Below are 20,219 nucleotides of genomic sequence, written 5' to 3' on the forward strand. Positions count from 1 at the left end.
GTTGTCTTATATTGGCTGACTAAGAGTTCGCAAGAGTGGTCAATTCTATGTCACATAATAATTCATAAGCAATAGATGTCGAACGGACCAAACATGTATCCAAGTACCTTAATATAAAATAGCGAATCACATCTTTAAAAACAAAAGTGTGAATAACAATTTTTAACGAAATTAGAAGATGAATTACATGAGTATTAACTGTACAAATGAGTTTATTTCGGCAGCTGCTGCAAGTGCTCCGTCGAACAGTTGCTGCAAGTGCTCCATTGAAGCAGTTCCACACACGCTCCTACAATTCAAACCCATTACAAACAGAGCCGTTACACCTCTCTGGCTGCTACACTTATTTGGAGTGGTTAAGCAAACGCTCCTGGAAGACCGGTCTTACTACGTTGTTTTTTTTTTTTTTTTTTTGTAGTGTTCTTAGCACCGTCCAGCATTTTAATTAGGTACGTGGTAGAACGCATTACTTATGGACTAGGAAACTCAAGTTCTCCTTAGTTTACGTACGTAGATTCAGCTCGACCTCGGAATCTTATCCCAGAATTTAGATTTCGGGTACATTTTTGGATTTTCACGACATGCACCCAATTTTATACGTGCGGTTCTAACTTCTCCCGCATGACGGGAAACTAAAAAGTCAATTATTGTATCCATACTGGACGGCATTAAGTAATTGTACGGATGTAGGGTCAATGAAACCAGTAATATTTTTAAGGAATGAAACCAGGATTTTTTTAAAGTAATTGTACGAATGTAAGTGTAAACGAAAACAGGAATTTTTTAAAAAAAATTATATACAAAATTAATTTCACTTTTATTTTTTTACAATCACGGGGTCGATCTTTCCTTAATCATACCCAATATTACATGGAAAAGGGGACTTGACTAATTAATTATCCGGTGCCCAGGTTTTTGTTAATTAATTTTCTTGCGGTAGCCCGGAAGGGACAGTTCGAACCCACGAATCCGTCAACGAGATGAAGATAAGTCTTGAGATCGTGGCATGTGGCAATGTTGATGCCACTCAAGTACGGCGAGTCACGGCTGCTCAGCCGCAGCTCGCAGCCAACATCGGCGTAGACCCATTGTCCTTCCACAAGCTTCTGAACCCATCCGCCAAGACCCGCCGCAGCGTTGTTGACTTGAATATTGTCTGAAAACTGACTCTGTTCGTTATTTTCTATGACGAATCCTGGGACTTTGGTAATGAGATCATCGGAGTTGACAATGCGCAAGATTTTGGTGCCTTGCTTCTCCAGCTCACACCTGAAGCTCCAGTTCCCGACTCTCGGCCCCGCGAAGGAGATCACGGTGACAAGGGCCGAGTTTTCAAAAGTTTTTTTGATGTCGTACGCGGCGACAGTAGCCAACGCTGCCCCAAGGGAGTGGCCGGTGATGGTGAAGCTCAACGGTTCATTCCCGTATTTTTCCAGGATTCGTGATATCTCTTGTTTCAGCAGAGTTTGTAAACTTGGCCGGTTTTCAAACGTGGAGGTGTATAAACTCAAAAATCCACTCTCCACCATCGGTACCTCCGAGTCTGGATCGGGATAACCGTCGGAATCAGAACCGTGGTGGGTGTTGTTGGAGAGGGGAGTTAAGGTTGCCCTCAGATTTTCTAGCCATTCGAGACAAGTCACCGTGCCCCGCAATGCAATGACCACGTCCCGTCTCCCCAGCCTAGCAATCTCTTTCTTGTTCTGGCAAACCGCCACATAACCGATCCAACTGGACTGCAAGGCCATCCAGGATGGTATCCATCGGGGCAATCGAATCCCCGAATTAGCGGTCAGATTCCTACAAACTCTGTAACCCGTTTCCCTAAATCCCGACTCATTGAGCAGGTCTCTTTTAGGGTAACGACAAGTACCGTAGAATGGAGATGAAACGTCCAGATTGCAGGACTGGTAAGTGGCCTCGACGAAGGTCCCATAACGAATGATCTCGCGTCGCAAGTTTTCGTCGAGTGGATCGAGCAGTCCTTCCCAATTCTTGATCCCCTGGTACTCCCTCCACCTCTTGCCAACCTTGGCTGGTTCCATCAAGGCCAAGTTCTTGGACCCATCAATGCTATCTAAGAAACCACATTTTAAGTAATTTTGCTGGCTTAAACTAATAATTTTCTTGGTGGGTCTCGTATCAGTGACAGTGGGGTGCTGAGTTGTGACATTCGATGAGGTGCATGGCCGTACGCATTTAATAGTCGAAATCCGCATGCCTGCCTGATTTTTGCAAGGAAGCTCAAAAATGGGGTAGGGCAGCGTAGTGGGGTGGGATAATATAATTCACTTTGTGTTTGAATTTGCAAGAAAATAGAGAGGTCGGAATTGGCCTTTTATAATGACAATAAAGCGTGCGTGGAATGAGAATATAGTAGGAACGCAAACTTAGGTTACTTAATTTCATTCAAAAATTTTGATTGACGCTGACATTTTACAGCTTTTCATATTGTCCAAGTATGATTATTATTATTTAGAATGACTGATACATGATTTGTTGTGTTGTTTTTTGGTAAGAAAATTTCAAATAATCTTTCGTTTTAATAATAATTTAATTAAAATATACTCAATATTAGTATAGTTTGAAATCATGGATAAAATTTAAAGTAGGTCTTTTGTGAGATGTTCTCACGAATTTTTATCTGTGAAACGGGTCAATCCTAACGATATTCACAATAAAAGTAATACTCTTAGCATAAAAAGTAATACTTTTTCATGGATGACTCAAATAAGAGATCCGTCTCAGAATCATTTCGTATCAATATAACTTTGATGATTAAATAGTTAACTTGTTAGGCACATGCAATGTATATATTTATATACATAACGTGCACAATCAAATTAAAGTTCTATTCGTTCAAATAACAATAACAATAACAATAATAATAATAAAGTATATCAACTGAAAAAGTGAATAATGGCCAAAATATTAAAAGAAAGTACTTAGTACAAGAAGCAAAATTATATCAGCACCTATAGAAAAACCTTCTCAGAAGGGAGACATGGTTTGATTTTTCAGCTCCCAAAATAAATATAGATTTTATTTATTTTAAAATTTGGTATATTTTTTTATATACTCATATTCTGACATTTTTCTAAGTAACCAGAAAAGAAATTTTTCATTCTTTTTTAAACCTGCGATTTCATTTTTAGGAATTGAGTGTTTGTCGTTTTACCAAAAATTATAATTGATGCTAATTATACAACTCGAAAATGTTAAATCGTATAATAGTTCCATCATCTTGTGTCGACCTTTTTCTCAAAAAGACAATTATTGCACCAAAACTATCAAACTCTCAATAATTTCTCTCATTAATTTATGGAAATCGAACATGTGGCGTTGACTCGAATATCAATTGTATGTACGATCTAGTTTATCATTTTTTCAAAAGTTATAATTAGTGGTACAACTGTAATTAAATATTTAAATTGTTCAGCCACCCAAATACCACGTGTCGATCACTCTTCTATCAGATACAATTATTAGAACCCAACCCTAATTTTACAATTTTGTTCAAAGTGAAATTCCTTGTATAAACATGATTTTCTCACTGTTCATAAATATACACTAGACAAGTTTTTTTCATTATTATTACACGTAACTTCAATTTGGTCTTATATCTTTCAAAACTATAAAGTTTTTATTTAACTCGATTTTTTTTTTAAAAAAAATTATTATGCATTTAATAAGTGCATTTATATTTATATCAGAAATGATTATACAATCGCTGTCAAAAAAAAAAGAAATGATTATACAATCTTAAAATTTAAGAATATGATATTGATGATGCTGGTTAAGTATGTATGAGTGAGAGTAGTACTAGGATGATTGATCTATTGGGAAAATCTCGTACGTCAAGCTGCTGATGTTGTGCCGTTTGAGTTGGCTAGGTGGACTGTAAAAGAGTAACGAAGATCTTAACAGGTAATATTGACTTTGTTGGGGATATGACTGATGGTAGGGAAATGGTAAAACCAATCTCTAAAATATATGAGACAACACCAACAGATAGACAAGCACCTCCTTGAACTAATGAAATTAACAACCCGACCTATTAGCACTCAAATATGTGCAGTTTGTGTTGTCACAAGCAGAGACGGATGTACATATGGGCTATACTGGGTTGTAGCCCATCCCTTTTTTTTAACACTAAACTTAAAATTTCAATGGCTCGGCCCAGCCCAGCCTAGCCACATCTTCTCCTAATTTTCACGCCATCTTCACAAAATTTGGGATTCTTTTTTGTTGGCCAGTCATCATAGTTGCTCATTTACTTGTTCTTCATAAATCCTAAATCCTGAGATTCGGTCCATCTTCCTAAGATACATGTTAGCATATCATATTTTTCTTAATGACTTCTTGCATTCTGTATTTTATTTTTTAATGTAATTCATAAATTAATTTTCCAAAAAAATTTAATAATTTTCTTCTTATTTTATTTTTTAAAAAACCCCCTCAATTTAGTCATTCCATGAAATGTTTTAAAATCTCGTAGGGCACAACTTCGTTGAACGATAGAATGTAATTTATTTTTAATAATATATAACTTATCATATTGAGTTCAAGCCCCCCAAACTCTTATTCCTGGATCTGTCCCTGGCCATAAGTATAATAAAATAAAGTTGCGCCTTGAATAACACTTATAGTTTTTGACTTAGTGGTAATTGCTTGATCATAACAATTGGTATCAGAGTTAAAACCACATGTTCGATGATTAACTAAATTGATCATATCACATATGTTGGCCTTTGGCAGAAAAATAAAGCTACTTTTGGACAAATACTTATAAAATATTTTTATAAAAATGTTTTAAAAATTATTTTAAAAATAAATATTTGTTCGAACAACTATTCTATATTAGAGTGGATAAGATGTTTGGTTATTCTAAAAACATAAAAAAAAAAAAAAAAAAAAACAACAACAACAACAACTCTCAATTGTTCTTAAAAACTATACTTAGAGAACATTTAAAAATTCAAAAACGTTTTACAAAATTTTTATCTAAATATAAACTTTAAGTTTTTTCAGTTATAAAAACTAAAAACGTTTTTAAATTATATGTTCAAATGAAGTCTAAGCTTCTTTGGTCAATGATTAATCGAACTGCTTAAAATTTCATATCAAATGAGGATGTAGAACAATTAACAGAAAAAGGAAATAAAAATCAGGGGTTGTAAAATATGAAATAAACAAAAAATATGTAAGTATGTAACTATGAAAAACAATAATTGGCAGGTACGTGTATATATATGATAGGCTGACGGATGGATTTAAATTGGAGAAAAAAAAAAGATAATTTAAGTCAGAGTAACACAAAAGGATCAAAAAAATTTAAAAAGCCATTCATTTAAAATGTTATAAATAAAATTTTATAATTAATTTTATCTCTTTCTGTAAACTGTTCTCGTACGCCCTCTAAAAATATGTGTCCATATATAATATATGTATAGGATGCAGAGTAAAGTTTAAAAAATAGTCAATGAAGATATGGCAACCTATTTTACTTCTGGATTCCAAAGACATCTCAGTACCCATTAAAATTACTTTTTTGGTAGCAATCATTATCTTTTCTATCTTTTATATGAAGGAGCATTGACCATTTTGAACAGTTTAAAAATATTTGTATCATTTTTGTTAGCTATAATTTAAAATATGAGTAGGTCTCTTATGAGACGGTCTCACGAGATCTTTATCTGTGAGACGGGTCAATCTTACCGATATTCACAATAAAAAGTAATGTTTGTTCATAGATGACCCAAATAAGAGATCTGTCTCGCAAAATACGACCTGTGAGACCATCTCACACAAGTTTTTGCAAAATATTTGTATTGTTCTTCTTAGCTACAATTTTTTTGTAACACATATATTTGATCCTACGACACTTTTAGTTACTTATGGTCACTATAGTCTTTCAAGGATTATTTATATAAAACATTTGGGACCATTGATTCGTTTAAGGTGCAAATGGGAAGATATATTTGAAATCTTTGATTTCGATTATTCTTATTATTTATAATAAACAATAAATCAAATCGTAAATTTAAACATCTTTTATTTACAAACTAATAACAAAAAAATATTAATTTCAAATGACATCATTTTTTGGTGAAATTGAAATACATGTAAAGAAAACGTGGAATACTGTATAAACATGTAAGGAATGTATTTGAAGTTATAATAGTCTTACTTCTCTAACAATAAAAACACATTTGAAAGCATCAATTCAAACACAAAGTTATAAAATTGCAATCACACATATGATATGCACGAAAGCGTGCAAATGAGACTGGTTATAAGTTGAGGTAAAATAATAGCACACATTAAATAACCGTTTAACGCGATTGATTAAATATTAATTGATCATATATTTGTGTTTCATCTAATATTTGACTCAAATTTTATAAATGATTAAATTTATAATAATTATATTATTTCAACGTAGATTCGATTTATCATCCTTATATTATACATACATCATCTAATGACACAAATCAAACACTGACAACGATCCTCATTGAGGGAGTATAATTTGTTATGTCTTCACTTGTATAGTAAATGGAGTATACAGCACCACAACTATGCTTTAACTAAAATTATTTATGTAATTTTCATAATTGAAGACGAAGTGCAAGAACAAAATAATGAGCTTACTTAACAGTCTATTGTTTGTCGTTCGGATTGCTAAGTAAGCTCATTATATATATAGTTTTGATATGTTGGACATTCACTGTGCACATTTATGTGACACTCAATAATATAAGGGGTAAAAATAGTGAATGAATTATAAATTATTCGACTCGTCAACAACCCTACTACGAGCACATGCATGCTGCAAGTGCATAATCGCCCCAGGTGTTCTTTCTCAAGCTTTCCAAATTAGGACTGTTTATTGCATAACATAGAAGTTAAATGGTCACTTGGCACCGAAGGGAATATTGTAATGTTGAATTGTGTTTATAGGCACGAGGTTGGTTGGGATAAAACTAGGTTATAGAAACATGCCCTTTTGAAAGATTCTTAAATTACTTTTAAAAAATGCACAAAGACAAAGCCGAAAATAATCCTCATCTTATGTGAAAAATCATCGCATTTGACTTAAATTCTACAAAGAAAAAAAATATGCAAGATTTTCATCAAAATACAGAATGTCTAATTTTCGAGTATGAATTTTTGTGTCCGATAATCCAAGAAAATAATAAAAACCTGCAACTTAAATTATTCACACAAAATGCATGTCACATATCGTGCATGTGAGCATTTGTCACATTTGAGCATATATATTTCTTTTTCTAGTGTCGAGTCCGATGGATTTTCGTAACACTATGTTAAATGTTTCGTTAAAGCTCGTTCCATGCAAGCTGTAACCTTGAAACAAACCCTAAATTAGGGTTCAGTTTTCCTTTCAATAATTCGATTTATGGTAGGTAGTTTAGGTTTTATGTGATTTTTTTTTTTTTTTTAATATAATGAATTAGGTTTCTCTTGTTTTATAAAACGTTTTTTGATGTAATTATTTTTTTGTTTTTAACAAGAAATTTTTTTTTTTAAAAAATGAAATTAATATCACAAGACGATTATTTTTTTATATATGATGATTGAGTAATATTTTTTAAGAGAATGCGAAGCTTAAAATTTTGTTAATGATGCATGGAAATCAATTCGTTCAATCGAGAGGAATATTAATTTAATTATTTGGACACTCTCTAACGTTAAAATACAATTGTGGTATTTTTGGAACCTTCATAACCAGTACAATAAGAAACTCAGATTTATAATAGAAAAAGAAAATATACTCAATAATTTTTTTCCTATTTTATTTGTTTTTATCCACGTGCAATTACCATAAGTTTAATAAAAAAAAATTATTGTATGATGAATAATTTAAGTCAATATAATACTGTTTTCTAGCAAGCCACGAGATTCAAAATTGATTTCGGCCAAATGAGATATTAAAACAAGACATCTTTAAAGCAACGCAAACTAGTTTTTATAAAAATAGAAATAAAAGAAGAATAATTATTTCACATGAATGTCATGAGTATTAAATTTAAAATGTGTTGGATGAAGTTTGACAGGGAGATGATTCAAATGGTGATATTAAATTTACATGTGTGATATATCAGGGGAGTCGCCAGAAAATTTTAATCTGGTGAACAATATTTTTCGAACTGCGTAGCTAATTTATTCTTCCACCACATCCTAAAACATATATCACATATTTTATTTTATCATTTTCCTATTAAATAAAATTTCAGAGTATTTTCTCTACTTTGGAAGAAATTCAAACATTTAAAATTTACACAAAGCATCTCCCAAGAAAACAACAATTATGAAAAAAATTAGTACATTTTTATCTCCAATTCATCAATTTTATTGAATCATAATAATTTTAAAGATTCAATTTTTTTGCTAACTGAAGCAAATCTTTATATATATATATATATATATATATATATATATATATATATATATATATATATATATATATATATATATATATATATATATATTATGCATTTGTTTTTGTTTCAATAATAAAATTGACATGACATATAATATTGTGTCATATAATTAGTTACATGCACGAATTGAGTCTTAAATGTTGTGCAGAGTATTTTAAAAGTATAAAATATAATAGGTTAGAAAATAATATAGTTAAATGGAATACGTTTTTTAAGATACAAAAATTGAAGTCATAAATAATAATTATGTTGTGATATCCTTAGTGAATTAAAAAATATTTTGAAAAAAATTAAAATGTAAATATCCGTTTTATTTTCAAAAGGAGAAAAATATTTACGAAAATGAAATCCAAATATAGCTAGCTTTCAATTATTTTCAGAAAGATATTAAGAAAATTCATTTTGATATATGAACAATTAATAAATTATCATATTATTAGGTAAGACTTGAAGTTTTTCTTCGTTTTATCAAATGTTATAGTTAGTGTCAATGATACAACTATAATATTTTAAATTGTATAATAGCTCAAACATGTATGGACGGAGCTTCAATTCCCTTGGTCTGCCCGCACTTGCACTGGTAAAGCTAGAAATTTGATATTACCCAGGCTACAAATTTTTTTAACAAAATATAAAATAATAGATGTCAATTAATTTCATAGAAATTAGATATTTTGCACAAAATCAAATTTTTTTTTTTTTGAACTCCTTTCTTTTCTCCTTGAGTTACCTGGGCTAACTAATTTTTTTCAAAAAACTTCTCTAGGCTATATTTTTCTTTTTGTACTTGAGATACATGGACTAAATACAAGTTAGAAAAAATCTTAATGTTCTCTTAAAAAAAAAAAAAAAAAAAAATCTTAATGTAAAAAAATTAAAAATAGAACCACCATGGTTATAACCCAGGTTGACATATATGTGGCTCCGCCCTTGTCCCGAGCCCAAGAAAACATAGAATTTTAAATCAAATCTCATATCCTTATACTGTCTCTATTAAAGTTAATCAAATTTATAAAAATGTATCGTAATATAAATATAAATTTTTTAAGCCATAAAAATCATATTTTTTGCAATTATATAAAGATAGCAGCCTGTAGAATAAATTTGATTATTTAGTTTTTAATATTGGTCGAGTATTTTAATTTCAAGTGTTGAATGTATTTCGGTTGGAATATTGTAGGAATAAATAAGCTCGAAAAACGAATTAAAGTAATAAGAGTTTGAGTAAATAATAATCATCACTCATTACGAGTGAAAATGTATTACATATATTTTTTAAAAAAAAAAAACGGCTAGAAGATCACGAGGAGATCAAATTTATATTTATAAAAACTCTTATAAGATGGACTAATGAGTCAATTTTGTGAGATATATCTTCGACCTGACCAACTCATGGAAAATATCATTCTTTATGTTAATAGTATTACTTTTTTATTGCACATATAAAATACTTCCAAAGATGAATCTTGTTGGTGTACCCGACATTTCTTTGTTATGTTCGTATCGCTTAAAAAAATTATATAAATTTCGTAAAAATAAAATTTCACGAAAATATAATGTAGAAATTTTAATTAAATAAATGAGATATTTTTCATTGCAAAAATTCATATTTTAAGATTTTTTTTTGTGTTTTTGATTTAATACAATTCAATTATATATGAGATTTTTCTAGTTGTCGTAGTCATGTAAAAAAAAAAAACAATTACAATTATATTTATCTTTCAGGCACATTCTATTTTTTATTCAGGACATAAACAAATGATTGAGTACTTATGAGTAATCAAACACTACACTCAACTTATGAAACACAAAAAGGGAAATGCTTTCACTACATAAATAGTGGCACTCTGAATCTTTTTTCTTGCACACTCCTAAAATCGCCCTTTCATGTATGAGCCCATTTATTCATTTAAAAATGATATTAATCGTCTCACATATTTGATATTTTTTCAAATGGGAAATTCTTTAAAATTGTATTTGGGATGGATGGATTAGAGTTATATATTTGTCTTTAAAATTTCTAATTCAACTCATTATACATATATCTAATGATTAAGAATATGTTACAAATATCTCACATCGAATATTAAAATTAACAAATAATAGTTTATAAACTCAAGAAAGTTACACCACTCAATAGACACTTTTTTGGGATAATATTTATCTAGGGTTTATAAAATAACATTGGTGCTCTCGTTGAAAGTCGGCGTAACAGAAGGAACAACATATAAAAGTGCTATCATCGTATCAATCTCGAAAAAAGAATTACATGTTAGATTAACGTGCATGATGTATGCACTAGAGCGAGTTTTCGCGGACGTTGAAAAAGTTAAAAATATTTCGCATCGAATATTAAAATTAATAAATATTTTTTTAGAAACTTAAGAATGTTACACCATGATATCTCTTTTGAGTTTATAATATAACTGAATGTTAGAAAACAATAATTGCGTTATTTAGGAGAACGATCAACATATTAATGTTTAAGATGTTGTAGGGTTTAAAAGATTAAAGTTGCTTCTTTATTATCAACTATAGTATTTTATAAAATAAAACTTGAATCAAACTTATATTTACATAATCAATTAATATTTTATCGTTGACATCAAACAACTCTTAAATATAAAACCGCTTTTTCCTAAAAAAAATCTCATATCGCCTCAATTTCATTATAAATAAGCACGATCTAAATCAATGTATTGTCACAAGCAAGAAGAAGAGAAACAAGTCCATGCCACTCAGATGATATCTGCCAACCCCTGAATACTGCTAAGCAATCAATGCTATGTCCGAAGAAAACGTCCCTCAAATTTTATTATCTGTTAGCTGGAACATGAGCATATGACAATTTTACTCATGGTTCCCGATCTTACTAGAAAAACCTAAGACCAAGATGAAGATCAACTATTTGTTCTAATTCCGAGATTTTTTAAAATTCTCGAAACAGTTTGGGACGGATACGAATATATTATCCAAATCTCCGAATCCGTCCCAAAAATAATAATAATTCCAGTTAGCCCAAACAATTAGATTGTTCACTGTCAAAACAATAGCAAGAATAGTCAGATTGACTGACAATGTACATAACATAATGCAATAACCAAGCAACCAATGCAGGCCTAAGTAACATGTATCTTTCAAACTCATTTACTACGCTGACACAAAATCTAAAATATTTTCATATAGCTTATATAGATACATAACACATTTTCCAGCTACCCTGAAAATAAGACATTTTCCAGTCATGAAAACCCATCCATTTGATTAAAGAGCAAATCAAGTCAGTCAATAGTGACCAGACACAGGATTGGTCACAATATCGTTTAGTGAGGAAAAATATGAACTAAGAATTAAAACCTGGATGTGCATTAAGGCTTAAGCTAACATAGATATATGTGTATTTTGGTAGTAGAAACATTCGTTGCATAAAAAAGTAGAATCGTGAAACTCAAGAAATCTTTCCAGGTAGCTTAACCAAGAGTTTTCAAACCTTTTCACCAAATATCATACAAAAATAAAATTTTCAGATGGGAAAAATGAAAGAAAAAGACTCTTCAAAGCATCACCGGATATTACCTGCGTTTGCAAAACTGTTTATACTTCCATTAACATAGAAGCAGACACCATAACTCCATAACTCTATCACCCTTCCTATTCACATTCCTCACCCGGCCTCTTGCCTTCTTTACTCTTCCTCCTCATTATCGTCTCCTTTCCCTTCTCAACTTTTGCCGTCTCATTATCGACATCCCCCGCATTCTCCTTTCCCTTCTTGTTCACATTCTTCCTCTTTTTCTTGTTCAAATGTCGTATTTGGCTGCACAAGTTTATGTTGTGTTACTTTTGTTGTAAAAATTCAAGAAAAATCCGTAGCACTTTGATTTTCAGGTGATTGGTTGTGGCGAGGGAGAGCTACCTAACCCGGAAGAGAAGAGTTACCATAAACTGATGTAAATTTAAATTATTTCTGAATTTTTGAATTAATTTCTAAATCATCAATTATTCACCTTTCAAGACTAATGAAATTGGTTGTTAAGTTCTTAAAAAAACGTTGCTAAGTAGAAAATACTACTAAATCGCAGTATACTTATTTATTTAATATTTTTTTTAAAAAAATACATCTTATTCCCGCGCGATTGCATGTATCTGTTTCTCCAAAATACCCCTATAAATTCTCCAAAATTACACGAGGTCCTCACTAAAATCAGCTTAATTATTTAAAATATTTGACCTCAGGGGCAACTCATTTACTTTTTCACTCTCTCTCGACGCATGCAAAATAGCTCGTCCCCTCATCTTCCCCTCTCGCTCTTCTCCATCTTCATCTTCTTCTTCGTCCGTAATTCTTTTACTCTTCACGATGAGGTTATCTGCGTGTGTAATTAAAGCTGTTCGGAACTACTTTCGCCGGGAATGGAGAATTACGGAAGTAGTGAACGGCCGAGACCGGCCGTTCGTCCGCCGTATCTTGAAGAAGGTATTTTGGTTTCATTTTTCCCTTTCCAGAATTAATGATTAGTTATTCTTTCGAATCTTTTCTTTTTTCCTTTAACAAGAAGATGAAGAATGAAGTAATTGCATTCATAATTTGATATTGTTTACAGAATTGTTAGCAATTTTTCAAGCTGCTTTCTGATTTTGTTTCTTTTCCGATTTTCCTTCTCTCTACCTCAAGAAGATGAAAAATTCATAAAGGAATCTGTCGTCACGTGTTTCTGATAAAATATTTATATAAAATGTAATTATGGATCAAAACCTTTTTTTCTCTGCGGATCACTTCAAAATTTTCAGTCTTTGGGCAAGATTAAAAAACGCATGTGAATCACATTGGGATGCCTTTGAGGAAGAAGATGGTTAATTAACTGCACGTTTCATCTTTGTTGTTCTAGTTAGACTTTTGATATTGTCTTACAGCAACTCAATCCAGTGAGTTCCATACGCCAAGAAATTGTTATTGTCATTGGGTTATTCAACAATCACTATTCACTAGTGAATTCTCTTCGTATCATCAACTGTGATAATTTCTTTCATCTCAAATCTTCAAATCCTCTCCCCTTGTCATATATATCTTTATATTCTTTTCTCCATATATTCACCATGATTGGATGACGATACAGGTCTACCTCTCTCTGGCTTTTGCTCTATCAAGTTTAGCATTTGGGTCCTACTTGAGTTGTAGCGGGGACATTGGAAGTTTATTTGTCGTGGCCGGCGCTTCTATTACCACGATCTGCATTTATTTTGTGCCCCCTTGGCACGAGGTATTGAATTCTTCCAACTTTCTTACCAAATTGTTTCATGCAAATTTGCCTTCCAACTCTTCCATTTCTTGTTTGCAGAAGAAAAGGACATGTCTTTTGATTGCTGGTTCATTCTTTCTAGGTGCTTCGATTGGTCCTAGGCTCATTGATCCTTGGTATTGTATTTTATTTCCTGTTTTAGATCTCATTTTGGGCTTGCTATTATTTCCTTCTACCTCATTTAAACACGATTCTAATTCTTGAATGCTAAAATCATGTATAACTCTGAAGTTGTCTAGTCAGTGAACTGCTGGGAATGTCTATGGCTTTTGCCTGTTTCTGGGCAGCATCCATGTGGACACAAAACTTTCTTCTCCTCTGCTTTGTAGGCGTGGGCCTCTCTATCTTCGGGATCCCGATTGGGTTGCTTGCAGGTTCATCAATTCCTGGTTACTACTTTTCTTTTTGGACCTTCCTAAACGTAAGTAAGATTGGCCACAATTTATGTGAAACAAAATGGCGTTTGAAGTTGTATCTGAATGGCGTGTTCTTTTGGCAGCTATACGTCGCAACTCTGTACTTCATGCTGTATGTGGTAGCATATAGCCATGAGTTAGTGATAAATATTCGTCGAGGAGATGCCGACTATGTGAAGCATTCGGTTACACTCTTCACAGATGCACCTGCTGTCACACTTCACTTCATCAAAAGTTTGGTATGCCTATTCTTCTTGTCCTCTATAAGTTCAAAATTCAAACAAAAAATAGTTTCAATTTTTTTGTTTGTGCAGACGATAGAATCAATCTGGAGAAAGCTTTGGTTAGCTCCCACCTCTGATTGAAGGGCACAGACCAAGTCACATATATACATACACACGTACGGGGAATTTTTCTGAAGATACTATAGATTTCATTTTTTCACGAATTCTCTGATATGGATTTCTTGGGATAAAAAGATATGGTTGAGGTGTAACATTCTTTTGTAACAACTTACCGTCGTTCCATTTCTCGTTAATGTTAGACAAATTGGTCATGAAATACCCGCTCATCCTATCTATCAGATTATAATATACTATATTAATAAGCACAACCCCCTTTACTATGTTTTATTTTATCAAAATTTCACTAACATCTAAATTACCTTAATATTATCCAAATTTTATCTAATTTTACATTAACATAGCATCTCTCATTTAACTATAATTAGAAAGCGTCTAATTTTTTTTGCTTAATATATTTAGTTTTAAATTTTAATATGACATCTATAATTTACTCAACACATACAAATTTTTATTTGTACACACATTTAAATGTATGCCATAAATACTAGTTACGTGTGACTTTATGTCAAATGCATCACAAAAAAATATCAGATTTGCAACTAACCAAGACTGTTACAAAAGTTGGTGTTAAAAACCGCGCCGGTTTTGAAAAACGTCTTTATTGACATCTACAGTTACAGATTTTACAAACCGTAGTTAAAATTGCAACAGTTTGCAGAAGATCGTCGCTAAACTGGTTATCGGCCGAAGAATATTTGGTGGCGGACAAGATATTAGGTGGAAGGTGGCTTTGTTGAATAAAACGAAAGGTAGAAGATATGTTCAGACAGAAGACGCGTTTTTTATACGCGTTTTAACATGGATGAGGAACTCTATTTATAGTGCTTCTCCCCTCATTCAGAAAGCAGCCCTTCATCGACTTCTTTTCTAATCTTATAGTATTTGAGTGATTAGTTCTATAATATTTGTAATGTGTTTGTTCTCATGTATTAAGAGAGTGTGTGTTCTTTTTGGAAAGACATTGAGCTGTTGTACACGATAAAATATTATAGTGAAATTTTTTCCATCTTGTCAGTTGTTTTACCCTAATAATTTTTAGGGTTTTTCATGTCTCGGTATCCAATTTATTCTTTATTTTCATATTTACTATCTTAAGTTGACGCATATAAGATCGACATAGGTCTCCCTCAATTGGAATATGCCAAGATTTGGCAATGATTTTGATAAACTGTCGCTAAGACCGTTAGATTCCAATTAAACTGGAACGATTTAGCAACAGTTTTGGATTAACTGTTGCTACTTTCGGTTCTTTGAATATATATATAATCAATTTTTATTCAACATATTAATCTATATTTGTGTTTTCAAGCTCAGTCAAGGAATATGACTTTACTTTCATGCATGTTATTTTTGGGTGTGTGATTATTGAAAAATTTAAAGCAAAAATCTGTGAGGACAGAAGTGGTGGTTTGATTCTTACGAAGAAGGCACCAGTCAATGTAACTATCCATCCGTTTTCATCCGGACATATTGATAGTACAATTCTACATTGGGAAAAGAATTGGCATTTCATTGGTTTTTATGGGAATCCAGAATCGAGCAATAGACATCTCTCTTGGTCCCTCCTTCATCGCTTATGTAGTTTGCAGGAGTTCCGAGAAGTTCTGTGGCTTGTGGTGTGACTTTAATGATATATGTTTTGACAGTGAAAAGCTGGGAGGTAATCCTCGGCCATTGTCTCAGACTGGAGAGTTTCAAGAAACTCTTGATGCATGTTCACTACATGATCTTCATGGTGATGGTGAGTTCTTTACATGGGTTAATCGGCGTTCTTCCAATAATCTTATCTTTGAGAGACTAGACCGGTTTGTGGCTACATTTGAATGGAGAATGTGATCGCGAGTGCATTCTCTAGACTTCTATCACTCGGATCACAGACCCATCATCATCGAGCTCAGTGGACTACAACAATTGCCCGTACAGTCTAATACTATATTTCGGCTTGAGCAACATTGGGCTACTGAAGCTGATTTTAAAGATGTGGTGTATAGGGGTTGGGATAAAAATAATCGAGTAACTACGCTCCCAAAATGTCTCAAGCGCTGCAGGGACTATTTGAAAGCATGGGTTGGAACTCGCTTTGGTAATATCCCTCGGCAAATCCTGACCAAGCGCAAACAATTGGCTTAGTGGCATGAATCAATAAGCTGAATAGGAGTCCTTGAACGTGAAATTGAGGAATTGGCAACTAAGGATGAACTGTACTTGAAACAATGTAGAAGGTTTAACTGGCTTGCATCTGGGAATAGGAATTCTAAATATTTCCATGTATGTGCGTCAGCTAGAAGAACCAAAAACCTTATTAGAGGGCTACTCTTGGCCCACGGGGATTGGTGTACAGAAAAAAGTGACATGACTGAGATTGTTGAGCATTATTTAACAAATTTGTTCAGGTCTAATAATCCTACAGATGATGAAATGAATATGATCCTAAATTGTGCAGTCAAAACAATTGATGAGCAAGTAAGCTCAATTCTTTGTGCACCATTCTTGGCTGCTGAAGTGCAGAAGGCTGTGTTTGACATGCACCCGGATAAAGTCCCAGGACTGGACGATATGTTAGTTTTCTTCTTTCAAAAAATTTGGGATGTGATAGGAGAGGAGGTATTAGAGGCCATATTGAAAATACTTAATGATGGGGCGGCTATTGATGACTGGAATGACACAATAGTTACACTGGTGCCGAAAATTCAGACTCCTATAACTATGAAGGATTTCTCCTATTATCCTTTGCAATGTCTGTTATAAAATAGTCATTCGGAGTTTGACAAATAACTTGAGTCATATCCTAAAAAGAATAGTGAATGAGTTCCAAAGTGCCTTCATCCTAGGTCGACTGATTTATGATAATATTATTCTGGGTTTCGAAGCTTTACACTAGATTAGAAGCAGAAAACACGGCGAGAAAGGATATGGAGCATTAAAACTTGATATGAATAAAGCCTATGATAGAGTGGAGTGGCGCTTCCTTGAAGGCATGATGATAAGACTGGGCTTTGCACCAGTCTGAGTGGAAAAGATTATGTGGAAAAGATTATGCGGTGTGTGCGAACTGTAAGATATTATTTCTCTTTAAATGGTGACATAGTCGGTAATGTCATTCCGAGCAGAGGCTTAAAACGGGGAGATCCTCCTTCTCTTTACTTATTTATATTATGTGCACATGGATTATCTCGTGCTCTTCTATCTCTTGAAGAGCGACGTTTATTAACTGGAGTTCGTATTGCATCAACATGCCCCACTATTACTCACCCCTTCTTTGCAAATGAAGCTTACTTTTCTTCAGAGCGACAATGGCAGACTGCGAGGCTATAAAGATCTGTCTATTATCTTATGAAAGGGCCTCCGGGCAGCTTATTAACTTTGAAAAATCTTCATTGTCTTTCAGCCCAAACACAGATGCACAATTAGCAGAGAAAGTTAAAGCAAGGCTAGCCATTTCAATGGTACAAGGTCATGATATTTATCTACACCTCCCGATGTTTTATACTAGCAGCAAGAAGCTGTAATTTAGATATTCGAGGGAATGGGTTGTCAAGACTCAAGAGAATACAAGGATGTGGAAACAAAATCTTTTCAGCAGGTGGAAAAGAGACTGATAAAATCAGTGTTGCAATCAATCCCTACTTATGTTATGTCTTGTTTCTGTATTCCAAAATCAGTCTGTACAGAAATAGAACAGAACGCTCGAACTTCTGGTGGGGTGTTGATGTGGGAAAGAAAAGGTTTTATTGGAAATCTTGAAAATCTCTATGTCAGCCAAAATGCATGGGTGGTATGGGTTTCTGCCACCTGGAAACCTTCAACAAAGCACTTAAAAAAAACACTTTTGGCTAAGCAAATATGGCGTATCATAGTGGATCTGGGATCTCTGGTAGCTCGTGTTCTTAAAGCATGGTACTTTAGGCACCAAAATATCATGGATGCCGGTCTTGGTACCAATCCTTCTTACCTCTGGAGGTCCCTATTGTGGAGCAAATCCTTACTGTATAAAGGGATTTGTTGGCATGTAGGAGATGGAGCAAAGATTGCAGTGAAAGAGGACAGATGGATACCAAACTCTAGAGCCTGCACCATTTTAGCAGGGATGCAGGATAATCATTTGGTGGTTAAAGATCTTATTGAAAATGGGAGATGGAAGGAATCAGCGGTACACCAGCTCTTATCACATCACCTGGTCGAAGAGATCCTAGTCATTCCCATCTCTTTGGCAAACCATGAGGATTACCATTTCTGGCTATCTGATCCGAAAGAAAAATATACAGTTCGAGATGGGTACAAGGTAGTTACGGGTTTGTTTCTATGGCTCACCAGTATCTAGCTCAGAGCTCTCGCTTGAAAAATTGATGGAAATACCTTTGGGCTCTTTCAGTCCCTCCAAAAGTCCGGATATTTTGTTGAAGAACAGTGCATGATATTTTACCCACATAACAAAATTTAATGACTCAACATGTCCAGTCTTTGGTAGGTGCCCATTATTTCAATCTATGTGTGACTCGACAAGCCATGCATTATTCGAGTGCCCCACAATAAAAACTTGATGGAAAGGGACTTGCTTTTGGCCGTTATTGAAACAGGTTATGCAATTGGATATGCTTGATATTTTTCTGTGGACGAAGGAGATGCTCAATAAAACAGAATTTGAGATGTTTGCGATGCGAGCTTGGGCAACCTGGAATGAACGATTGTGCTTGGTTCACAAGAAAAAGACACGATCATGAGGAAAGAATGTTGATTTCAACATGCTCGAATAGCTCTATCTTCTGCAAAGGAAAAAACACTTTGTACTTCACGTGGGGTATTGGGTGCTCCACCAGAAGGAAAATTCAGATTGGATGTTGATGCAACATATAAAGAATACTCGAATTACTATACCATTGGAGGGGTGGTCCGAAATCATAAGTGACAACCAGTTCTGGCATTCGGGAGGAAAATTAATAAACCCCAATATTACGTGTGTTGAACTTCTTGCAATTGAAGATGGATTAAAGATTCAATTTAGCAACTTACCGATTCATCAAGTTACATCAGATTCTCTACTAGCAGTGCAAGCAGTCACAAGGCCAGAAGAAAACCTCAGTTACGTAGGGTCCATAGCTACAGATATCAGAATTCTCCTGGATTCTCAAAGTGACATTATTCTTAGTCATGTTTGACGATCGACAAATGTAGTTGTACATTCGATCGCTGTTTTTGCTATTTCTTCCCCCATCTCATTTCGTGTGGGAGAATGAGAATTTTCCTCTATAGTTTCGTCTTGTAACGAATGACATATTAGTTTTTCAATAAATTACAAGATTTGACCGTAATATATATATATATATATATATATATATATATATATATAAAATTTAAAATAATATATAATTAAATAATTTTTTTATATATTATATATATATTATTTAAAAGTAAATAATTTTTTATATATTTTATATTGGAATATACTTGAACAAATTAAACCAACAATAGTTTGTAATTCATTATACAAATGCTTATATATAAATTTATAAAAATAAAAGATAAATTAAAATAGTTAAATAATTTGAAAATATATACTAATTTTCTTTGAAAATGTGTCGTAATTTGTAAAAGTCGCCTGTTTAGTTTCCGGAGACGCAGCAGCTCAACCAGACGAAAATTAATTATTATTAATTAAATTCATAACATATCAAA

At 33.0% G+C, this 20,219-nt stretch overlaps 3 protein-coding genes across 3 annotated transcripts; 2 read left to right on the forward strand and 1 right to left on the reverse strand.

Annotated features, from left to right (window-relative positions):
• Positions 1-857: 857 nt before the first annotated feature.
• Positions 858-2,277, reverse strand: LOC140812815 (phospholipase A(1) DAD1, chloroplastic-like). Its single transcript, XM_073171183.1, has one exon. The coding sequence runs from the start codon at positions 2,217-2,219 to the stop codon at positions 897-899; it is 1,323 nt and encodes a 440-aa protein (XP_073027284.1). The 5' UTR covers positions 2,220-2,277; the 3' UTR covers positions 858-896.
• A 10,540-nt stretch (positions 2,278-12,817) lies between these two features.
• Positions 12,818-14,634, forward strand: LOC140812916 (bax inhibitor 1-like). The gene is made up of 6 exons (XM_073171299.1): positions 12,818-12,942; positions 13,583-13,726; positions 13,805-13,881; positions 13,997-14,186; positions 14,265-14,420; positions 14,496-14,634. The coding sequence occupies exons 1-6, from the start codon at positions 12,826-12,828 to the stop codon at positions 14,544-14,546; spliced, it is 735 nt and encodes a 244-aa protein (XP_073027400.1). The 5' UTR covers positions 12,818-12,825; the 3' UTR covers positions 14,547-14,634.
• A 1,433-nt stretch (positions 14,635-16,067) lies between these two features.
• Positions 16,068-17,294, forward strand: LOC140811303 (uncharacterized). The gene is made up of 3 exons (XM_073169167.1): positions 16,068-16,287; positions 16,402-16,629; positions 16,702-17,294. The coding sequence occupies exons 1-3, from the start codon at positions 16,068-16,070 to the stop codon at positions 17,292-17,294; spliced, it is 1,041 nt and encodes a 346-aa protein (XP_073025268.1).
• Positions 17,295-20,219: the final 2,925 nt, after the last annotated feature.

This window comes from Primulina eburnea, chromosome 14, assembly GCF_022965805.1.
Source record: "Primulina eburnea isolate SZY01 chromosome 14, ASM2296580v1, whole genome shotgun sequence".
NCBI classification, from domain to species: Eukaryota; Viridiplantae; Streptophyta; class Magnoliopsida; order Lamiales; family Gesneriaceae; genus Primulina; species Primulina eburnea.

What these genes read in the sequence shown, in the direction of transcription:
- LOC140812916 (XM_073171299.1), top strand. Translation starts at nt 12,826, where the DNA reads ATGAGGTTATCTGCGTGTGTAATTAAAGCTGTTCGGAACTACTTTCGC. An exon ending in TCCGCCGTATCTTGAAGAAG is followed by an intron (nt 12,943 to 13,582) that starts GTATTTTGGTTT and finishes ATGACGATACAG; the next exon opens with GTCTACCTCTCTCTGGCTTT. An exon ending in TTGTGCCCCCTTGGCACGAG is followed by an intron (nt 13,727 to 13,804) that starts GTATTGAATTCT and finishes TCTTGTTTGCAG; the next exon opens with AAGAAAAGGACATGTCTTTT.
- LOC140811303 (XM_073169167.1), top strand. Translation starts at nt 16,068, where the DNA reads ATGGGAATCCAGAATCGAGCAATAGACATCTCTCTTGGTCCCTCCTTC. An exon ending in ACATGATCTTCATGGTGATG is followed by an intron (nt 16,288 to 16,401) that starts GTGAGTTCTTTA and finishes TGCATTCTCTAG; the next exon opens with ACTTCTATCACTCGGATCAC. An exon ending in ATGGGTTGGAACTCGCTTTG is followed by an intron (nt 16,630 to 16,701) that starts GTAATATCCCTC and finishes TAAGCTGAATAG; the next exon opens with GAGTCCTTGAACGTGAAATT.
- LOC140812815 (XM_073171183.1), bottom strand. Translation starts at nt 2,219, where the DNA reads ATGCGGATTTCGACTATTAAATGCGTACGGCCATGCACCTCATCGAAT.